This window comes from Durio zibethinus, chromosome 24 (assembly GCF_047325235.1).
Source record: "Durio zibethinus cultivar Kanyao isolate XHJ-2024 chromosome 24, ASM4732523v1, whole genome shotgun sequence".
NCBI classification, from domain to species: domain Eukaryota; kingdom Viridiplantae; phylum Streptophyta; class Magnoliopsida; order Malvales; family Malvaceae; genus Durio; species Durio zibethinus.
Genome location: NC_143185.1, coordinates 4,872,475 through 4,895,618, shown reverse-complemented (window position 1 = coordinate 4,895,618; position 23,144 = coordinate 4,872,475). Strand labels below are relative to the sequence as shown.

Here is a 23,144-nt window from a genome sequence, read left to right as displayed (position 1 = left end):
TAATTTTTATTTGTAATTAAACTCAAAATCAACTTGTACAAAGATGAGATTTTTATAAAATTATAATAAAGGAACTAAAGTTCAAATTTCATGAGTAAAAAGACCATTTACATAATTTAATAACTGATTTCATCTATTAAAGTTATCAAGCCAATAAAATCCACACTACATTAGTAAAGTCAACGCTTACATCATCAAATCAATATCTACATTAGTATTTTTAATGACAAAAAATTGATAAAATTAGTGATTGTACTAAAATTATTAAATCAAAATAGTATGTGAATTAAATTTATGTGAATAAAAACTAAATTCCAAATATAAAAAAAATACAAATACCAGAAAATACAAATAATAAATGATGTGTAAATAATACAAACTAAAATGATGCCTCTAAATTTATTAAAAAAAATTGGTATATTTGTTTCTTTTGTTCCAAACATTTTATAAAAAGATTTATATTTTAGAATATATTGAAAATCATAGATTTGATTAGGTAATTAATAATTTTGAAAAATAGAAATATTATAACTGCTTTATTGGGGTTTTTTTAATTTTAATTAAACCATTTTAAATAATAATGATTTATTTAAATAATTTTATTTTTGTATGTTTTAATAAATTACTATAAAATATTCAAAATTTGTTAATTATGAAAATTAAATATATGAAAAGTAATTAAAATTTACATTTATCATATTAAGCAGGAGTCTATTCAATTTAAACCTGTCCAAGACCCTAAAACCAAATTAAATTAACAAAATCATTTTTTAGACTTTATTTTATTGATGATTTATTTTGTCATAATTAATATTTATTATAAAATTTATTTTTATTTTTTAAATTAAAATTTCGATGAGCTTGGGTGAGCTAAGATAGTTTCTTTTCATTTAACACAGAACTTGGACAACAAATGAAGCCCATATTTTGAGTAAAATTTAATTTGTGCAAGTCTACAACTTATTAAGATTCTGTATAGACCCAACCCAAATTTGATCGACCCATCCCATAGATAAATATAATTCTATTCGCTTTCACTTTTATTTTATTATTATTATTTTTTTGTTTAAAGGAAGACAGACGCCTTTGAAACCAAACTAATCTAGCAGAATCTATTCTTAATTAACTTTCCAACAACAACGTGACCAGTTCCTTTATGGCTTAATCAAGAATTATGGTTTCCCTTGGTTGGTTTAGATTTTATTCTCTTGTCTTAAGATATGATTGAGGCATTAATTTCAATCATTGTCTAAAAGTTATCATATCTTTTTCACTATTGAATCTAATGGGTGGACCTTGGATGTGCCTTGTCTTATTTTATTTTGATAATACAACATTACATAAAACCTTCTTTCATTCTCTCTATATATTAAATGAAGCTATTGAAACATTATGATTAAAAATCGACATAAATTGATAAAATTGTCGAATAAATCATACATACGAAACATGTAAATAGTTTTAATAAAATAAATGTGTTAATTAATGAAATATTTCCCCCTAATCAATAATTTATTGCTTGTTTGGAGATGTTTTTGTTTTGTGTTTTTGTTTTCATATTTTTTGGAAACTAAAATTAAAAACATGCTTGATAAGTTATTTTTGTTTTCAGTTTTCAAAACCTAAAAACAAAGTTTTGAAAAGTTATTAAAATTGTTGAAAACACAAAATTGATGTTTTCAAAATTTTGGAAACATTTTTGGTATTATTATTGCATGTGCATTGTTTATCAGCTTAGCTATGGTATCGTTACGACTAAAAATTTAACATTTAAAAATAAAAAATTTTGTTATTAAAAGGATTCAAACTTCTAGCATCTTATAATTTAAAGTTTTAACATGTTCTCTTACATGTTTTTGTTTTCAAAATTTTTGAAAAAAAATTCTATCCAAATATATTTTCAAATTCAATAAATTAAAAATAAAATAAAACAAAAATTTTAAAAACTTAAATCGTAAAAAAACAATAATACCAAATCACCCTTTAGTTATTATTGAACTTTGCCTTTTTTTTCAATATTTTTCCTTTTTGTTGGCTCATTCCTTCTTTTTTCTTTTTTTTTTCTCTCTTTATATCTCCCAACTTTTTTCTTCTCCTTTTAAAACTCTAGCACCACTTCTAATTTCATTGGCCATCATTACAGCTAACGTTGGCTATCGTTTTTTCAACATTTGAAATCTACCAAAATTTACCCTTTTTTTTTTTAATCTCCTAATTAGAATTAAAAAAAAAAATCCCTCAAAATTTATAGATCTAAACACATAACTTACAACTTGTTCACCTCAAAAAATCCTAGCTCCACCACTAGTCCATCACTTGAGCCCACTTAAATTTAAATTTAAATTTAATTATTATATATAAAAATATTTTAAAATTTTTTAAAATTGATGTTACTAAAAAATACATTTAAGGTCAATATATAATTTAAAAAGTTATAAGAGTCAATGAAAGATATTTAATTTATTTTTACTTTTGTCTTTTGTTCCAAGCTTAAGTAGGTAAGCAAACCATAATTTTCTAATGTGATATTGTGTAAGAAACAAAAATCCAATGTGATCTTGTGTAAGAAACAAAAATTATCTTTTTGGGCCTAAATACAAAAAATTGTCTGATATTTAATATTTAATAATATAAAAAATTAAAGGGCAAAGACTAAAAAACCTTTAGGACATGTTTTGATGAGGGATTTTAAAGAGACATTTCCTTTGCAGAGAGATTTTAAAAATTTTAAAATGGAATTACTTTAAACTTTGTTAAATGGAATTACTTTGTTTGGCAAAATAAAAAAGGGAATTGTCAAAATTCTTTGAATTTGAATGAGAAATTTTGGAAGCGACAAATTTGCTTTTTAAATTCCACCTAAAAATACAAAATATTATTGAATTCCTTGGTTTTATAGTAATAAGTCAAAATTTATTATGTTCCATTTTTTATGCTACTTTTGTTTTCTTTAATTTTAATTACAAAAACTCATTACAAAATTTATTTTTTGAATTTTTCATATTGTTAGGAATATCTACACATTTTTATAAGCCTAATGACATCCATATTACACATATTTTTTTAGTATTTCATTTTTTTATATGTAATATCATTATTTTTTATTATAATTTTTTCTCATCAAATTCTAATATTTAAAATTTCTTTCTAAAAAATAATTATCCAAACAATATAGTTATAAATTCTGTTATTTCAAATTGATGCATTTAAAAATGCTAATATTTTAAAATTTTTCAAAATTTTAAAATTCTTCATCAAAATGCTCCTTTATTGTTTTTCACCTGCCTTGTTTGTTTCATCATAAGGAGAGAGAAAAAATAAACAAAAATGTTAATGTAGTGGTTTTAGAGATATTTATAATCTATAAAATATATAAAAAGCTGCCTCTAAAATTTTTCATGCTAGAATTTGGTGGATAGCTATTCCAAGTTTTACAAAAAAATTATAGGTAAAATTGAAAAGAATTGATAGGTTGAAAAACAGCTAGCAAAAACTGTTGCAATTAAGAACCACATATTTATCATGCGTGCAACTTGCTTATTTCGTCAAGCCATCTGTCTTAAATAATTATTTACTTTCTCTTAACGTTTAAAGGAAAAATATGTTTTTCATTTGAATGGAAAAAATAGATTTTTTTCTTTCTTTGATATTTTGGGTTTTACATTATGCATTCAATTGAGTTTGATTTTTTGTTAATGCTTTTAGTTGTTAGATTTGGTATGTTTCTTTATTCCTCTCGCTTTTTTTACGATTTTCAATATTTTTGTTATTTTGTTGTTTTTCTTTGTTTAGATGAATTTTTTTTCTTTTTTTCTTATGTTTGCTTGCTTAGGTTTTTTTTTTTAAGGGTGGTTCATTTTTTGTCAATATGTTTCTGTTGGTGTTTTGATATTGTTGTTTTTGTGCATGCATGTTGTTCGATCAATTGTTTTAGTTTCTCTTACATTATGCATATTGTTCTTTTTATGTGGTCATGAGGTTTTTTAAGTATGAGTTTTGTGCTTGAATTTTTTTTTTTTTTGTGCATGGTGTTTTTTTTATTTAGGTTAATATATGTAGGCTGTGTATTGATGGAAACTATTAGTTTTATGTTAAATTTTTTTTATACATGTTATTTTGTGGGTTTTAAATTGATATTATTGTGGTTGTCGATGTTATAATAGCTTATATTTTTTTTTTTATTCATGCATGTTATTTTGTGAGTTTTTGCTTTTTATGTGGTTTGTAAGAACATATTAATCTTGAAGTCATTTTGGAATTTTTGGGGTGAATGTTGAAGTTAAGGTTTGATCATTCTTTCTTTGATTTTTTTTTTTTACTTTTGAGTCCATGTTATTATGTTTTTATCTTTATTGTATTAAGCTATTGATGTTGTGTTTATTATTTGATTTAGTTGTTACTTATGAGTGATAAATTGATGCAAAACAGAGTTGTAAACTCTTTTAATAGTTAGTATGCTAAATATCTGAGTTGAAATAATGTTAATGTTATTGTAATTAATGAATAAATGCTTGAGTTTGGTTGTTAAAAAAGGTTTATTTGTGCTATGTATTTTCATTGACTTTTATGTAATTTGTTTTCTTTTTGCTTTGCAGGGTTTTAGGCTAGGTTTTACTATTTGCTATTTTTGAAAGGTTTTGACATCAAATTGGATAGTAAGTCATAAAGATTTGTTTCATTGATTTTAATTTGGGTGATTCTAATTAGTTGTGTCATTTGTAATTATTTGAAATTTTTATTTATCACTATTTATCAGTGTTTAGGCATTTTATTTTAGGCATTTTGTAATAGATTTTCTTCATGTAATGAGTTAATTTTCCTAGGATTGTTCATCCTCGACCAGAACTAATTTAAGGAACCATCTTGCTTTAGTTACGAAAATTCAAGCAACCTACAAAGGTTATATGGTAGATCCTTTATTCTTCTTATCAATAGAAGACTTCAAGAGCAATTTCATAGGAGCAACTAGTTTGAAATGACAAATAATGAGAAATAGTTGGTAGTTGAATTGAATAACAATATAAGAAAATTATATTGTTCACGATTTCATGTTTTAAGTTATTGGTTGTGCAAGTCTCATCTAGATTATGTCACTTTCCTTTCCATCTTTTTTCCTATTGATATTAATATATTGTAAATGAACATAATTCCCCTTAAAATGTAAAGAGCTATTTGATATGGACAACTTATAAATGGGCTCAAGCAATAACTGAGGTTTTCTTAAGCAAATAGTTAATTGCAGTGCTCCTGTCATGTGTTAGTTGGTGTTATTATGTGTGATACACAGTAAATCTTTTGCATTGATATGTTTTGCATCAATATTTGATTCCCAACTTGATTATCTTAAAACTCTAATACAAGTAATAAGAAGTTTTAGAGCTTTGAAAGGTTTTTAGAGGCTTTTAAAAACTTCAAGGAGTTATGAAATGTTAAAACGTAAAATGCCAAATTATGAATACCATGAAATAAATATAGTTTTTTATGTAAGTTTAATCTTAGATTTAGTCATGTAGGATCCAAATCTTAGAAAACTAAGCACGAGAGCAGGCTCAGTTTATGAATGATAAAGAAGTGGAGAGTACCTTGGGCAAATGGTCATTCAACCATGTAGTAAGTTTTCATTAGTTTTGTTTTTGATGGCATGTAATCTTCTTTCTTTTAAATAGCTATAGCTTATTAAATCTAAAAATGCTTCTTTGAAATAAATAGTAAAAAGAAAGAATTGTCCAATTTTTCAATAAGTTTCAGTGCCTCCTTCAAATGTAGCATTGATCTTTTTCCATCAAGATTGTCGAATTAAGTATTTAAATAACATAATACTTCCACTTTCACCTTGAATGGTTTTTTTTTACCTACAAATTTTTTTGTTCATATGACTTTAAGGAACTTAGAGAAAGTTAGAGATCATATATTCCTATTTGTTTTATATGTAGTTGCTTTTTTTGTTGTTGTTAAAATGAGTAACTTAATTGAATGTTGGATCAGTCTGCTGCAAGCATGAAGACTAGAATGATAGTGTGCTAACAAAAAAGGAAATAAAGGCAAGAATGTAGAGAAAAGAGGAGGCAGTCATCAAAAGAGAAAGGGTAATGGCTTATACATATTCTCACTAGGTAGTTTTATTTTAACTAACTCATTCCAATTGTAACTGAATCATGTCGGATGGTTTACAAAGTCATATTTTAGGTATTATCCTTTTACTCAATGCCTCAAGCTGAAACAATACTTTATCCTTCTATGGATAGTTATATATTTTAATGAGGTATCTCATTACAAGAATTTTACTAACTAATTGACAATAATTTCTGATTAGATTCATATCCAATTCATTACAAAAATGCCATATAATTAAAAATAATAATATTAATTTTGTTACTACAAATCTATTATGAGTTGTTATAGCTCTTTATCAATAAAAAATGTGGAAGTCAATCATCTTTGCTGAGCACTTACCTTATTTTTTTCTTTTTATCTACAAAATCAAATCCAATCCATGGGTATGAATTATCCTTTTTTTTTTCATTTTTTCCCTGGTTGTTAATGTATCATTTTATTATAGTTGTAGCTACTTTTTAAGATCGATGGACTGATAGCTAATGGGAGAAAAGAAAAAAAAGAAATGTCATGGAAGATAAGAAAATGAGTAATAAAGAGGCTAGAACCAGCCCTGTGAAAAAGAAAAATGGATTTATATGTTCTATTTTCATAAATGCAAATAGTATAAATATGTGGATGATGGTTGTTGGTCTCAATAAAGCTATTGCTGATGGCATATTTCACCCTTAATCATATATTTGATTGGTCATGTGTTCATCAATATTGGTATAGCTTTAACTGCTAATGTTCCAACCGCAAGGTTCGTTGGGTATGATATTACTTACAAGCTTAATCAATTTTTTTTTTTTTTGTGCTTCAAGATTTTTATATATAAAATATAATATAGTTAAGATTGTATTTAACTTGATAATATACTTTTGTGTTGTTTTGTGGGTAATAGGTTGCAATGTTTTTTATTTTAATAGCTTATAGATGATGGATTAGATTTTTTTTGGGTGACTTTGAAGTGAAACTATTAGTGTTCTTTTTCTATTTGGATTGTTTTTTATTTGCCTTTTTTAGTGACAACATTCTTTTTCTATTTTCATTGTCTTTTCATAAAAAAAAATCGAGTTGTGAAAGTGAAAATAGAACACGTTTGAGATTCAATAAATCTAGTGACAATCAATCTGATGAGATCAAAATTAGTAAGCGAACTGCTAAAAAGAGAAGTTTTCATAAAGAAAAAGGTATATATATAGTTATTTACTATAAACATAATTTATTTTATCAAAGTTTTATTCATACTAAATTTTAATTTATATAATGAAAAAAGTCTTAGAGTAATAGTGCAGGGTGAAATGATGTAAAAAATCAATCAATAGTTTCTCAAAAACATAGCTAATGTTGTCTTTGTTATTTGATTTTCAATTTTTTCCAAAATGCTAATTATGTTTACTATTCTATCAATCTTGGCTCAAAGTAAAAAAAATTTTGTACTCATATTATATATATATATATATATATATATTACAACCTATAGTGCTATAAAAAAAATTGTTAAGAGTAATATACATTAGACAAAAATATGTAAATCAACATTCATTATTTTGTTTATTTTGAAAATATTACATATTTTTAAAAGAGTAAAATACATTCAGATCTTTGAGTTTTAAGCATAATTCAACTCAAATCCATTAGTTTGAAAAATAGACATCTTACCTTAAAACTTTTCAATTAATAGGACACTAAAATCTTTCTGTTAGTTAACTCCGTTAAAAAGCTTAGTAAAAAATCACTTTACCCTTGAAAAATCAATATTGTTAAATATTTACACAAAATAATTATTTATAATAATAATTTTTTCTTAAAATATATATAATATATTAATAATATATAAAAAAGATTTTAAGGTGCAATATATAAAAACAAAATTCACAATTATAATAAGGGAAAAAAATGTTATAATAAGAACATGCAACATAGAGTAAGCAATATTCACATAAAATAATTATTTATAATAATAATTTTTTTTAAATATATAAAATATATTAATAATATATAAAAACGTTTTTTAGGTGCAATATATAAAAACAAATTTCAAAATTATAATAAGAACATCTAACATATAATAAGCAAATGCTCACATAAAATAATTATTTATAATAATAATTTTTTCTTAAAATATATTAATAATATATAAAAAAGATTTTTAGGTGCAACATATAAAAACAAAATTCAAAATTATAATAAGAAAAAAATGTTATAACAAGAACATGTAACATATAATATGAAAAAATATTTGGTTGAAAAAAATATTATTTATAATTGTGAATTATAATAAGAAAAAATGTTATAATAAGAACATGTAACATATAATAAGCAAATACTCACATAAATAATTATTTATAATAATAAATTTTTTCTTAAAATATAAAAAATATTAATAAAAAGATATAAAAAGATTTTTATGTGCAATATATAAGAATAAAATTCAAAATTATAATAAGAAAAAAATGTTATAATAAGAATATGTAACATAAAATAAGAAAAAATATGTTGTTGAAAAAAAAAGTTATTTATAATTGTGAATTTTGTTTTTATATATCGCACCTATAAGAATATATAAATATAATAAGCAAATACTCACATAAAATAATTATTTATAATAATAAATTTTTTCTTAAAATATATAAAATATATTAATAATATATAAAAAGATTTTTAGGTGCAATATATAAAAATAAAATTCAAAATTATAATAAGAACAAATGTTATAATAAGAACATTTAACATATAATAAGCAAAAATATTTGATCGAAAAAAAAATGTTATTTATGATAGTGAATTTTGTTTTTATATATTGCATCTAAAATTTTTTTATATATTATTAATATATTTTATATATTTTAAGAAAAAATCATTATTATAAATAATTATTTTATTTGAGCATTCAAGGATATTGATTTTTTTATGGATAAAATAATCTTTTAATGAGCCTCTTAACAGAGTTAACTGAAAGAATAACCATAGTGTCGTATTAATTGAAAAGTTTTGAGGCAGAATGTCTATTTTTCAAACTAATGGACTTGAGTTAAATTATATTTAAAACTCAAGAATCTTGATGTATTTTACCTTTTTAACACGATGTGGTGCAGGCATGCATTCTAGTTAATGTTAAAGATAAAAGTATCCAACAAAAAAAGTTAGATGAATTAAGATAAAAAATTGTGTAAAATTAATTTTTATTATTGATTTAATAATTTTGCAAGTGAAGAATTAGTTGTTTGAAAAATATATAGTTGAAAAAAAAATATAATTTTACTAGCTTTATTTTGATAATTTCAATTATACAAAGTTCATATTTTTTTATTATAATTATTTTACTTTTAGATTTTATTAAAAGTGTCTTTTTATATTTAGTTAATGAAGAGGCATTTCAAAAGAAAATTAGAATTGGAGCAATCACGTTGTACTCAAGAAACTAGTGAATAAAGCTCAAAAGCAAACTCTCATTTGAAATTGATTTAAAAATCCTTTTACTATTCCAAATTTAATTCTAGAGTTATAAATTATCATAATATACAAAGGGATACTTATAAAAAGGACCTTATCAACTGCGTAATCATATTTTTTCTCAAAGAAATATAGAAAATACGTTATTCTACTCAATCACAATTGATTTAAAAAGTTTGGTAATTGGTTATAATATAGCATATCCAAGGATGTTGCTTTTTGCTTATATTGTTATCTTTTTAAACAAGACATTGAAAAAAAAAGAAAACTATGACTCTTTTATTCTTGAAGGTTTTCCCAATTAAAATAAGAATGATAAACTTAAAACCTATATTGGTGGTCCTAATAGTGCTCATAATCATGCTTATAGGAAATGTAAAGACTTGATGAATGAAAATCGACACATTCAATCAACTTTGGTTAAACAATAAAATCAAGCCCAATTGAATATTGGACTAGGTTGACTACTTTAGTTGGCCCAATTGAATATTGGACTAGGTTGACTACTTTAGTAGACTGTTCTTCATTTCTCTTACGTCAAGAGCTAACTTTTTGTGGTTATAACATTTCAAGAGAACAAAAAAAACCAAGAAAATTTTCTTGAACTCTTACAGTTTCTTATCGGTCATAATAAAGCTAATAATAATATTGTTTTGAAATGAATGCTCTTAGCAATTTGAAATTGACTACACTTAATATTCAATAAGATATAATAAGTGCTACATCAAGTGAGACAACAAAGATTATCATTGATGATTTATGAATGATTTATGAGATGATTTATTTTCTATTTTGATTGATGAATCTAGTGATATGTCAAAGAAAAAACATATGGCTTTTGTTTTATGCTATATACATGAATAAAAAAGGATTTATAGTTGAAAATTTTTTTAGTATTGTACACATTTCTAATACTACCTAGGCACTCAAAATAGTAATTGAATCATTATTTTCCAATCATGGATTGAGTTTATTAAAATTATGTGGACAAAATTATGATGATGCAAGAAATATGTAAGGTGAATTCAATGGTTTGAAATGTTTAATTTTGAAGGAAAATGAATTTGCATTTTATGTTTGTAGCTTTGTTCACCAACTTCAATTAACTCTTGTAGCTATAGCAAGAAATGAAGATTTAGTTGCTTCACTTTTTTATAAATTAATACTTGGCTAATGTTGTAGGAGTTTTATGCAAATGCTATGAAATTCTTAGAGAAAGTCAAACTATTAAAGTTGTTAAGGCATTAAAGAATGGAGAGCCTACGAGTGAAAGAGGTTTAAACCAAGAAACTAGTTTCAAACATATTAGTGATACTCAATGGTATTCTCATTATGATACATGTCTCATTATAATTATCTTTTTTTTTTTTTTGCCAATATCATAATTATCTTGTTTGCATCTATTGTTGAAGTGTTTGATAATATGGTTAAAAATAGTTTGAATTCTAAACAAAGAATTGAAGATCAAGTGTTATTGCAATTGATTCAACCTTTTAGTTTTGTTTTCAACCTACACTTGATAAATAATGCACTAAAAAATTGAAATGACTTGTCAAAAGCTGGGCAAACAAGTGATCAAGATATTTAATGCATTAAAATGAATTGAAATATCAAAACAATAGTTACATAAGATGTGAGATGATCGATAAGACCCTTTATTTGTTGAAGTTTTTTCATTTTGAGAAAAACATGATATTGCGGTTCTTAGTATGGATAATATCTATGTAGTTCCTAAATGATCATGACTCAAGGTTATAAAGGTCTAAATTTACATTATTATCGAGTTAACTTATTTTATGTTGTTATAGCTAGACAACTTCAAGAACTCAGGAATTTTTTTAATGAGATTAACATCGAGTTACCTTTTTGGTGGCATGCCTGTATCCAAGTAACTCACTTGATAAGAAAAAATTAATCCGTTTTGATCAGTTTTATTGTTTGAGTTTCTAGTAGTTGATTTTATGACATTTGATTGTCACTGTTTCCAAGCAGATGCTCTTCGGCTTAATTACATCTAATCTCAGATATTCTTATCCTAATCCATGTGCTTAAGTGCATGCATCGTCCAATCTTAGCACATACGTAGTGAAAATCACAATTGTAAACAACAAAACTAACCAATTTGTCTTTATCTTTGACTATATTCAAGGGATTTTTCTTTTTTTTTTTTTTATATAAAAGTAATGCTTAAATGCTTCATAACTTAAGATGCATGTTAAGTGTAGTACTTTATTTCTCATTTTTATTTCTTTAACAGAAGATCTGTTTTTCAAGAAGCTTTAAAGACTAATTTTTTATTTGTTTCTGATTAAAAAAAAATAGAAACTCAAAGATCAATTCATCAAATCTCACCAATCAGATAAAAAAAATATTGTATTAATATAATCAATAAAAAAGAAAAATTTTAATATAATCAATTTTAAGTTTGGTAAAATGATACATAACCTAACCTCCCACCTCTCAATATTTTGACTAGAAGTGCAAGAGGAATATTTGCTTACAATTTTTTAATTGTTTGATTAAAGTTTAAATCAAAGGCCTCATGAAACAAGCCATAAGCCAACAAAAACCACACTAAAATCCAAAAATAATATAAAAATCCCATTTGAGATTCCCATAACACCATCCCCATATAATCCTCCCCCTTGTTGCTACCTATATCTTACATGGGGTGACTTGGGAGAACAACAAAGAGATTAATAAAATAATAATATAGATAATAATAATGAACCATGGCTCAATTCTTTAATTGGGAAATGTTTGTCCATTATAAGATCCCTCCAAATATTGGTTCTCTGACACAGATGGATTCTTATATTTGTGCTTCTGAATAGATGGCATATTCTCATGTGATTATATAGATATAAACTTTAAATTAATGTTAAAAAAAGTAAAAATTAATTTTAGATGTTTAATAATGAAGACATAACTTAAAAACATATTTATTAAAATGAATTATTTTTTTTATTTAAGTTTCTTTCATTATTATTATTATTATTATTATTATTATTATTATTATTATTATTATTATTGTGGATTTATTTAGGTATGTCTTTATTTGTTTAATTATTTAGTGATATTGTATATATAGATATAATATTTGATTATATTGTAATTTTTCTTATACTTATAATTTACTAAAATTTGTTTCATTATTATTATTATTTCTCTAATTTCATAAAATGCTATTTGTTATAAGGTTAAAAAATTATAATTAATTATAAATGAATAAATTATTAGAAAGAACACTTATTTTAATATAATATTTCATATGAAAATAAAACCATAAAAATACATTTTTAACTCTTACAAATAAGAAAGGCCATAGATCAACTTACACAAATAAAAAATATTTTTTTTATATATTTTTTCTAATTATTGATTTCAATAAATTAAAAAAATGAAATAAACAAATAAAAAAATATTTTGATCTCATCTCTTCTTTCTATTACAATCAATAACTAGAAAAAATGTAAATTAAAAAATTTTTATACTGATATAAGTCAATTTCTCTTTAATAAGAAAATGATAAAGATAAATAAGTAAAATAAAATAATATTATTTTAGTGGAGTTTTTAAATTTTATGAAATAGATTTGAAATTTTTAATATATATTTTATTGTATTAATTATTTGATTATTTTAATAAAATAATATATGTAAACTTAAAAAAAAAAAAAAAAAAAAACTTAGTTTCAATGAAAGTGAATATAAATAGATTAAAATTAATACTCTCCACTAAAAATAAATAATAACAGATTTGTACTGAAGTTCAAATGAATAGACTTTTAAAAAAGAAACCTAGTTTCAATCGAAGTAAGTGAATATGACATTTATGAAAGATTAAATTAATATTACCAATGAAAGGTAAAACAAAACATATATTTGTACTAAGTCTGACTCCAAAACAAAAGGTCTCAGTTGGAACTCTGCTTGGTTAAAAAACAAAACAGAGTGACATTAACGGTAACAGAGACTTTAACAGTTGAAAACCAGGAGGGAAACCAATGGAGACTTTAACTATTTTTTGCGTGCATTAGTTCCTATAAAGTCGTTAACAAAGCAACTAAGCAACTACAAAAAGAAAACCAATCTCCAATTTCCCATTTGCCGCTTTGAGTTTTATCAGTTTTTTCTGGAGGTTGTTTTCATGGGGAAGAAGCTGCACTTAGATTGGACTTCAAATTCCATTTCTAAATCTGGCAGGGAAAGAGTGCCCCTTTTGAACAAGGAGGTTTGTTTCTTCCTTCTCTGATTTTTTTTTTTAGTTTTATTTTTCTGGATTGTTTTATTGATCAGCATTCTTGTTCACTTTTTTAGACTTTTGTAGTTGATTTTGTAAAAAAAATGTTTCTTCCTGGTTTCTGGGAATCTGCTGAAACACCTGAATTTTCTGTATTAATATGTTAGCTGCAATGCGTTGTTCTAGAAACTTTTCATCATCCTTTTTTTTTTTTTATTTCCTTTTTGGGATCTTTCTGTTTCCTCTATGAAGTAGGTTTCTTGGATAGGTCTTTGTTTGTTTCTAAAGAAAATAAAATCTTCTGATGTTATGGTGTGTAATTGATTAATAACACATCAAATTCTTTACTTATTTTAGTGATTGTGGGTTTTCTTTTACTCTCAGATTGAAAATCCTATTAGATTTTAGCTGTCTTTTGTATATTGAAAAGAAAATTTGACAAATACCGAAGACCGATTGAGATTATTTCACACTATAAAAATGTTAGAAAGTCTTAAACCTGAAATATCAATTACCCTTTTTCCTTGGTGCTTATGTATGTCTAAAAGAAAAAAAAAATTGCAGAAATAGCTTTGGAAGAAAACCATTTAAAGTACTTTTCTATTTGGCAATTTAATAGAAGCGATTCACTTAATGTAGAAGCCTTTTCATTTTGTAGAAAAGAAACACAGGTTTAATGGAAACGGTTCACTTTATTTTGTGCAGGCAAGTAAGCAGACAAATGACGACCAGTCACCTAATGATCCTGTATCAGACCTTGAGCAAGGGGATGCGGTAGAGGTGATAGTTGTTCATTCCATTTGTCGTACATTTTTATTTTTCAAATAACATTTTTTTGGGAAGGACTCTTGAATTTAATTTGAAAATTTCAGGCAGCCAATGTCGGATTTTCCAGAGTGTTTTCACTGGTTAGTGATGAATTTTTTATTCCCATGATCTCTGAGCATGGAACTTTAACTTGATGTGCATTGAATTTTTTTTTTTTTTTCTAAATTTCAGGCAAAGCCAGATGCTGGGAAGATAATTGTTGGCACCATTGCTTTATTGATAGCATCCACATCAAATCTCTTGATTGTGTGTTGTCTCTTTAATGAACTTTGATCTCTTTACACCCCCAATGTTTTTCGTTTAATTTCTTCCTTATTTTTTACCTTCTCCTTGGATCATAATCTATTATTCTTTGAGATAAACATGGGTGAAAAGTCATTGCTGTTAACAGCAAAGTACCTTTTAGGAGTGGAGTTGGCTCATTGATGACTGTTTATGCTAGAAAATTGTTCTCTTGTATGCCAATGCTCTTCTACCGTATGAGGGCCATAGCTTCTTATGTGAATCTCATCCCTTTTGTTGCAAGATGAGTGTTCTGCATATATGGCCCTTCATTTTTATTTTCGGAAGCTCTTATTCTCAGAGCTTCTCCCTCATGAATTCCAAAGAAAAAGTCAAATTCTTAGATGGTAGGCAATTTTTACTGAGATTATCATATCTTCTAGCTGAGATGTTTGGTAGCAGTGTCTTTCCCTACATAGAACAGTATATTGCACAAATATTTTCACCTTTGTTCCGTTCCAAGTTTACCTTTAGTCTTCTGCGTTTTGAAAAGTGAAGGAATTGTAATACTGTGCAAGATTATGAGTAGTTCCTTCAGGCATTCTCTGTTTTTTCTGTTCTGAGCAATATTGTACAAGCATGAAGTGAGCCTATGATGGAATTCTTTCACTTCAGACTCTATTTTCTAAAAAGCTCAGATGAAAATGCTCATATACGACCATGTCGGAAAAGAAAAGCAGAATTTAACATTGAAATAAGTTTCAATACACCACTTATTCGCTTTTTTTCCCTTGTTTATATAATGTTAAAGTATGTTTGTTGCAGCCTAAATATGGTGGAATGATTATAGACATTGTGTCAAGAGATATAAGGACACCTGAACAGCAATCAGATGCTTTGGAAGCTGTCAAGAATACTGTAATATACATTGTGCTGATAGTTGTAGTAGGGTATTCCTTTTCCTTTTTCAGTTTTCATGTTCTACTAATTATGGTTCTATTTCCAGTTGTCTCTTGTTTAACTATTTGGAATCATCAAATTGTGAGTCATTTAGACCCAGTAGTAACCAAATGGAATTATCTGGTTTTGAATAAAATTTACATAGAAAGCAATTCTTTTTCTTGTAATATTTGCATATGCTCCTTCATGTGTCAATAGAAACAGATCAAGAGCATTCCCTGATCTTTACATTGTTTTGATATTTCCAATGCCATTTTTATATGACCAACTTGTCTGTTGAATGCTTCAAGAATCACGTCAGCATCCAGTCATAGTTTTTCTTATGAACAACATCAATTTATCTGACCTCTTCTTCATTTTTTTTGCTTCCTATGTTTAAGATATTGATCTTATAACCAATTTCCTACTAGAATTGCAGTTATTTTTTTATATTTCTAGAATGTTTGGATAACTAGCAAGAACCTAGATAGCAGATACTTATATAGGGCTCTCATATCTCTTACCATGTCTAGTGTTACTTCCATGCACATGTTCAACACTTCAAAAATTTATCCAGAATTTAAAACTTAAAAGTTTCCTTTTAAGGTGCGCAAAATACTTTTGGATACTTTTAGGTGCATGTCAAACACATGCTGAACCTCAAAACAATCATTTTAAGAATGAGTTTGTGAACTAAAATGAAGAAAGTGAAGTTCTTTTACTTTATAGCATTTTCATGAAAAGAAATATTGATGAAATTAATCTATAATAAGCTTCTATGCGTGAAACCTTGTATGATTTAATTTAATATAAGATTAGTATTAAAATAAGAGATGAGAATATTACTTTTTCAAAAATTTCTATATCTCTGTTTGCATAATCTATAGTATCTATATCTGTGCATCAAAGTAAAAAACTTTATCACTTGATTTTTATCTTAAATGGATTGATCCCATAGATCATTTTTTGTTCTCGCATCCTTTTAGGTCTCTGTGCTCAGCACTTCGAGCATGGTTGTTTTCTTCTGCCAGTGAACGGGTTGTAGCTCGCCTAAGGAAAGACTTATTCAGCCACCTTATTCAGCAGGTCAGGCCAATTAAATCATCAACTGGTTGTAAGATTTGCCAAGTTAATAATTAGTAGAGCAGGTTTAAAATTCATGGTTCATGAATGCTTGACTTAAGTTTTACCATCCAGCATAGTCTAAGACCAATGATTTGCTAGTTCTTCTGCTCGTCTTTTTTATCAGCCTTAGCAAAAAAACTCAATTTTCAGCAATATTGATCCTAAAATGGTTCAACAGGAAGTAGCCTTCTTTGATGTTACTCGAACAGGGGAACTCCTCAGCAGGCTATCTGAGGACACCCAAATCATTAAAAATGCAGCAACAACCAATCTTTCAGAGGCACTGCGGAATCTAACAACTGCATTGATTGGTGTTGGCTTCATGTTTTCATCATCGTGGAAATTAACATGTATTTAATTTTTCTTGTTTAAGTATTTTTTATGGATGCCTTCTATCAAATGAGTATAGCACTCACAGTAGCTTTTATTCTGGTTTAGTGCTAGCCTTGGCTGTAGTGCCAATTATTTCTGTTGCTGTACGAAAATTTGGGCGCTATCTCAAAGAACTTTCACACACAACCCAAGCTGCTGCTGCAGTAGCTGCTTCCATCGCTGAGGTTTGTATTAAGTATATCTGATTTCCTCTATTATTGAGAAATTTTAAGTACCAAAAACAGGCAGGAAAGCATGGTAAGGTCATTATCCGTTATTTGATATTCTAGCCTTCATGAGCTATTTTAATGCTTAGGAATCTTTTGGAGCCATTAGAACAGTTAGATCATTTGCTCAAGAAGGTTATGCAATATCAAATTACTCTGAAAAAGTTGATGAGACACTGAAGCTTGGACTAAAACAAGCTGTAAGTTTCAGGATGCTAACCCTCTCTCTCTCTCTCTCTCTCTCTCTCTTTCTCTTCCGGTCACTCACACGTGCATGTACAGCCATTCAGAAACTAAACTTTGCATAATTTCTACTGTTTTCTTCAACAGAAAGTAGTTGGTCTATTCTTTGGAGGACTGAATGCTGCATCCACATTGTCTGTTATGATAGTGGTGATTTATGGTGCCTACTTGACAATAATAGGATTTATGACTGCGGGTTCTCTTACATCCTTCATCCTTTATAGTCTCACAGGTACCTCAATTTTTGCAGCTTGCCCTATTTCCGAGTTTTGCCTAGTTTCTGTTTAATCTTTGGTCTCAATGGAGACACTGCAAATACCTGAAACATAGTAGAAATTTAACCAACATTTCTGGCCTCTCTGTAAAAGTTTGTCAAAAGCAGCAATAATCTTCAAATGTGATAGATCTCATCCATTGTTATAGGACATAAAAACAAGTCTCTGGTAAAAAAGATGAAAGCATATCATTGGTCAAAGCTTTGGTAAGAGGCTATTTTTGTTCTATCATTTTTTTTTCCATGACTTTTCCTCCTCATTCTACATGCGATGGTTAAATCATTTCAACCCATGATTGTTGGTTTGTGATAAATTAATATTCCAAGCTTAACCTATTCTGTAGATTTTATGGCAGAATCTTGTCACTATAATTTTCATATAGCTGTATCTCTCTCTGCCTGCAGTTGGATCCTCAGTTTCCTCTTTATCTGGACTATATACAACTGCCATGAAAGCTGCAGGGGCAAGTAGAAGGGTTTTCCAGCTCTTAGATCGTGTCTCAAGCATGCTGAAATCAGGAGACAAGTGCCCAGAGGGGTTAGTCATATGACAATGTCCTTGTATAAATCCAAGTAATCTAAATGGCAGGAGCAAGACAGTTCTTTAACAGTGTTAAAATCGTGCATAGAATTATATCATTTTACCATTTTTTGTCTAGACTTTGATTGCTTCTAATCCATGAATATATTGGTCAATGGCAGAAATCCAGATGGAGATGTAGAATTGAATGATGTCTGGTTTGCTTACCCTTCTCGACCAAGTCATATCGTACTTAAGGTAATGGTTTCTCTGTTACACATACATGTCACATTTCAATCTAAAACATATTATCCTCTACTAAACTAATCTCAGTTTTGCATGAACTAAGAAAGTACATTTATAACATGGTGATGGATTTGGTTTAGTGGGTCCTTCCTTTTAGGATTTGCAGTGTGATAAATATGAATACGAGAAACATTGAAACATAAGGGAAATGAACAATAAATATTTTATAATTAAGTCTAGCTATTTTATACTCCTGCAAATTATTAATGATTTGAGATTTTACCAGTACATAGATTGGCATTACTCAACCCAATGAATGATGTTTATTTAACCCTACCTTTGAACAGTTGAGTATAGAATGAACTTTTTTTGGGAGTTTAATTTTTGTATCAAAATCACCATGTTAAGTCATGATTTTACAATTTTTTAACTTCATGATTTAAATCTGATGACACTGTTTGAATTGCAGGGAATAACATTAAAATTAAAACCCGGTTCAAAGGTTGCTCTTGTTGGACCAAGTGGTGGTGGAAAAGTAACATTATCATCCCTTTCCCTCTTATTCTTTTCTATTTGTCTCTGTTTGTGTATTTCAACAGTCGATGTCATTTTCTCCATCCTCTATGACCCGCAATACTAATAACTGAACCTAAATTTTTGATCTGTTGCAGACCACGATAGCAAACTTAATTGAAAGATTCTATGATCCTCTGAAGGGAAAGATTTTGTTAAATGGTGTTCCTTTAATGGAAGTATCACATGAATATCTTCACAGAAAGGTAATCCCCTGTTTTTCTGATATCTCTCAAGTGTCTGCATGGCCTTTATAAAAACTCTAGTCAAGTTCATAACCGTGAACGGACTTCCATAATGTCATTTCAAAATCTGCATTATCCAATAAAAGGAAAAGAAGTCACTTCGAAAGCTTAGCATCAACACAAAACATTGTTGCAGCAAATTTACCTATTTTTATCCATGAGAGCTTGTCTTTGCAATGTCCATCATAATTGACACCTACACTAATCACTGAAGCACTTTGCTGATAAGGACATTCAGCCCCCCTTATTCACACCAACTCTGCAATTTTTGCTGTCTTGAACTAGAATTGACTGAAAGCATGACATAGTTTAAGCTTTCTATCAATCTTTCAAGAAGAAAAGGAACTGTGTAAACAATTATGTAAAGTGTATCATTTCATCCTTTTGGATTCATGTTTTATGTACTATAATCCTCTGATTCTTAATATAAATGCTTTAATATTTGTTCCTTCATTACCTATGGTTTTCACAAAAATTTAATCATTTGGATGTCCTGAGGTTACTTAAACACCCTTACTCTCCTTGTCTTTCTGGAATACAGATAAGTATAGTCAGCCAGGAACCTGTTCTTTTCAATTGTTCTATAGAGGAGAACATTGCCTATGGGCTAAATGGAAAAGCCAGCAGTGCTGAAATAGAATCAGTAGCTGTGAGTTATGATCATCTTCTACCTTCTTCTTCCTCTTTTACCAATATCAATAAGCCTTCTTCACAGATTTCAGTTTTTCTATGCATGTATTCTAATAAAGTAAAATGCTGCAGAAAATGGCTAATGCTCATGAATTCATAGAAAAATTTCCTGAAAAGTATCAAACAGTTGTTGGAGAACGTGGCTTGAGGCTCTCGGGAGGCCAGAAACAAAGAGTAGCAATTGCAAGAGCACTATTAATGAATCCAAGAATTTTACTGTTGGATGAAGCCACTAGTGCTCTGGATGCCGAGAGTGAATTCCTTGTCCAGGTGAGACTATAGCTGCTTATTAGCATTCAAGACAATTGGTTTTCATACAATCTGACTCTTAACTCTTCCTTTTTAAGAACAAAGGAAGTATTAAAAGAAAAAAAGTGAATCCTATCTCTCCTACCCACTCTGTCTTCTTTAGCCTACAATATTACTGTTGTTTGCCTTGTTGGTGAGGTAATCTTAAATGCATTGGAGCTCGTTAACATTTTCGAAATTCTTTCAAACTCAAGAGATGTATTTAGTTGATTTTATCTGTCAATTCAATCAGGTCACTCTTTAAAAACAATACCCTAACTAATTTTAATGCACTGGATAGGATGCTATGGATTCATTGATGATGGGTAGGACTGTTCTGGTCATAGCACACAGGCTTTCAACAGTCCAAAGTGTAGACAGTGTAGCCGTCATATCTGATGGACAGATAGCTGAGAATGGCACCCATGAACAGCTTCTCAGTAAGAATGGCATCTACACAGCGCTTGTTAGGAGGCAACTACAAGGTTCAAACACCAAAATCTAGTTCCAAATGGTCAAACAATGTCCGATGAACAGAGAGCTGAGAATGACACCCATGAAGAGCTTCTCAGCTAGAATGTATCTACACAGCACTTGTTGGAAGGCAACAAGAAGGATCAAACATCAAAATCTTGTTCCAAATGGTCAAACAATGTCCATATGCATATCTTGCTCACCCTAAAGCATTTTTGTTTATCCTTTATGGCATTTTCTCTTCAATGGAATTTGTTGATAAGACTGCTTCGCTACTTCTCATTTCTCAAATTACTATCTCCATTATCAGATAAAGCATATTTCAGAGGAAACGGGCAAATAATTCTGAGATAGAAGGGAAAAAAGAGCATCCACATTCTGCATGATACATGTTAAGCAAAGAGTAGTTTCATGCAAGGATCCTGGATTCCTTGAAACAAATCATTGCATCAGTGGACTGGGATGGAATTTGATTTGCATATATTAATTGATATATAATCAGATCTTCTCAACCCAAAAACAAGTTCATCACCTAAAACTATGATTTCCGGGGCAAGAACTAGGGCGTGGAGGCTAAGAATTGAGCTTTACAACTAACAACCATCACATGAAAATAATATTCCAACAAGCTTCAAAAACTAAACACTAATTGCAAAACATCAGCAACTCAAATCCAGAGCTTCATTGAGTTAGTTGATACAATTATCTTTAAAAGTTAACATCAAGCAGGTTTAATATTCAAATCCCAACATCTTCAACCCTTTTTCTTAGACCCAGACTATGGCCTCGTTGTACCAAAAAAAAAAAGAAAAAACCTCAGCAACACAAGACAAAATGATTCATGCTCCCTGCCATTTGGCCTTTGCTTTTCATCTAAAGAAGCATTAAACATGATAAGTTATTATATACAGTTCTTTTCTATGCTTAACGTTTAAAGGAAAATTCCTTCTCTGTATATACTTTATATATTTGATTTTAACCTAAGCTGTTGCATAATCAAATTTAATTTTTTTACTAGAAGGGAAAAATGATTTGTTTGCATTTTTTTGTTTATTGATGATATAAAATGGCCTCATGAAACATGCTATAAAACCAACAATGCACCCAAAAATCAAAATAAAAAATGATTTTTTCTCTTTTAACATGGGGAAGAAACAAAACTTGCATGGGCCTCAAGCTCCATTTCTCATTCAGGCAGTGAAAGAGTCCCCCTTTAGTACAAGGAAGTTTGTTTTCTTATTCTCTTATATATTCATGGTAACATATACATATCATCTTGTTTGGTTTTGTATTATGTTTTCTAGGATTTCTTTTTTAACATTCAAGTTAACTTTGTAGTTTGTTAATTTTTAATGATTCAATTCTAAAACACCTCATTTTATTGTAGCCAATATGTTCCGATGCATGAATATATGGTAAAGTATCTTGAGTTATGATACATAAATATATTGTCTTACAATCTCTTTTGTTTCTTTCTTGGATCTTTCTGTTTTTGAGTCTGACTGATGATTAGGGTCTTTGTTCTATTGACAGCAATGTCTTCGGATTTTGAGTCCTAACTCCTATAGCTATTTTAGGCTGAAATAAGTGAATATTTCTAGTCTCAGATACTGAAACTCTCACAAAATTTCACTATCATTGACTCAAATTCTCTCAGAAACCATACAATTTGAAATCCTTATGTCCTATGTCACTTTGACTATTCATTTTTGTTAAATTATACGTCTCGAGCACATATATGATACATTAATGCTCTTACTAAAAGAAAAAACTTAAAATGATCAAGCTTAGAGACACATATTCATATCTAAAACTCACTCATAAATTGAGCAAATAGCTTATGTATACCATAACAATATTTGGCAGAATGAAGAAGAATGTTGAAGGCGACTCTTGATATAGTTGCATAAAAAAATATTAAGAAAAAGCTCAGTTTGGGAAAAAAAAATTGCAATTGATGGTATTTAATTTCAGATGAGGAAAAGCCTATCTATTTAGTAAAGCATACTAGTTTAATAGAAACAATTCACTTCCATTTGTGCAGGCAAATGATAAGCAGTCATCAAACCGCCCCATGTCAGATC

The 23,144-nt window shown here is 27.8% G+C and overlaps 1 protein-coding gene across 4 annotated transcripts; it reads left to right on the top strand.

The window, feature by feature from the left end:
* The first annotated feature begins 13,579 nt into the window (after window positions 1–13,579).
* Window positions 13,580–21,333, top strand: LOC111316758 (ABC transporter B family member 27-like). 4 transcript variants are annotated; one of them, XM_022918860.2, is made up of 17 exons: window positions 13,580–13,785; window positions 14,500–14,574; window positions 14,667–14,702; window positions 14,794–14,868; window positions 15,670–15,794; window positions 16,770–16,869; window positions 17,087–17,258; window positions 17,347–17,465; window positions 17,597–17,707; window positions 17,838–17,982; window positions 18,430–18,562; window positions 18,727–18,802; window positions 19,260–19,325; window positions 19,462–19,569; window positions 20,150–20,257; window positions 20,371–20,568; window positions 20,888–21,333. In XM_022918860.2, exons 1-17 carry the CDS (start codon window positions 13,702–13,704, stop codon window positions 21,089–21,091), a joined length of 1,935 nt encoding a protein of 644 aa, XP_022774595.2. In that variant the 5' UTR covers window positions 13,580–13,701; the 3' UTR covers window positions 21,092–21,333. The 4 variants fall into 4 exon arrangements, with proteins under 4 accessions (XP_022774595.2, XP_022774596.2, XP_089609769.1 ...); XM_022918861.2 differs by having other exon boundaries at window positions 13,588–13,785; window positions 14,794–14,820; XM_022918866.2 differs by having other exon boundaries at window positions 13,628–13,785; window positions 15,670–15,762.
* Window positions 21,334–23,144: the final 1,811 nt, after the last annotated feature.

Coding starts and splice junctions, on each gene's coding strand:
- LOC111316758 (XM_022918860.2), top strand. CDS start 13,702: ATGGGGAAGAAGCTGCACTTAGATTGGACTTCAAATTCCATTTCTAAA. Junction 14,575..14,666: donor AGCAAGGGGATGCGGTAGAG/GTGATAGTTGTT, acceptor TGAAAATTTCAG/GCAGCCAATGTCGGATTTTC. Junction 20,258..20,370: donor CTGAAATAGAATCAGTAGCT/GTGAGTTATGAT, acceptor AAAATGCTGCAG/AAAATGGCTAATGCTCATGA.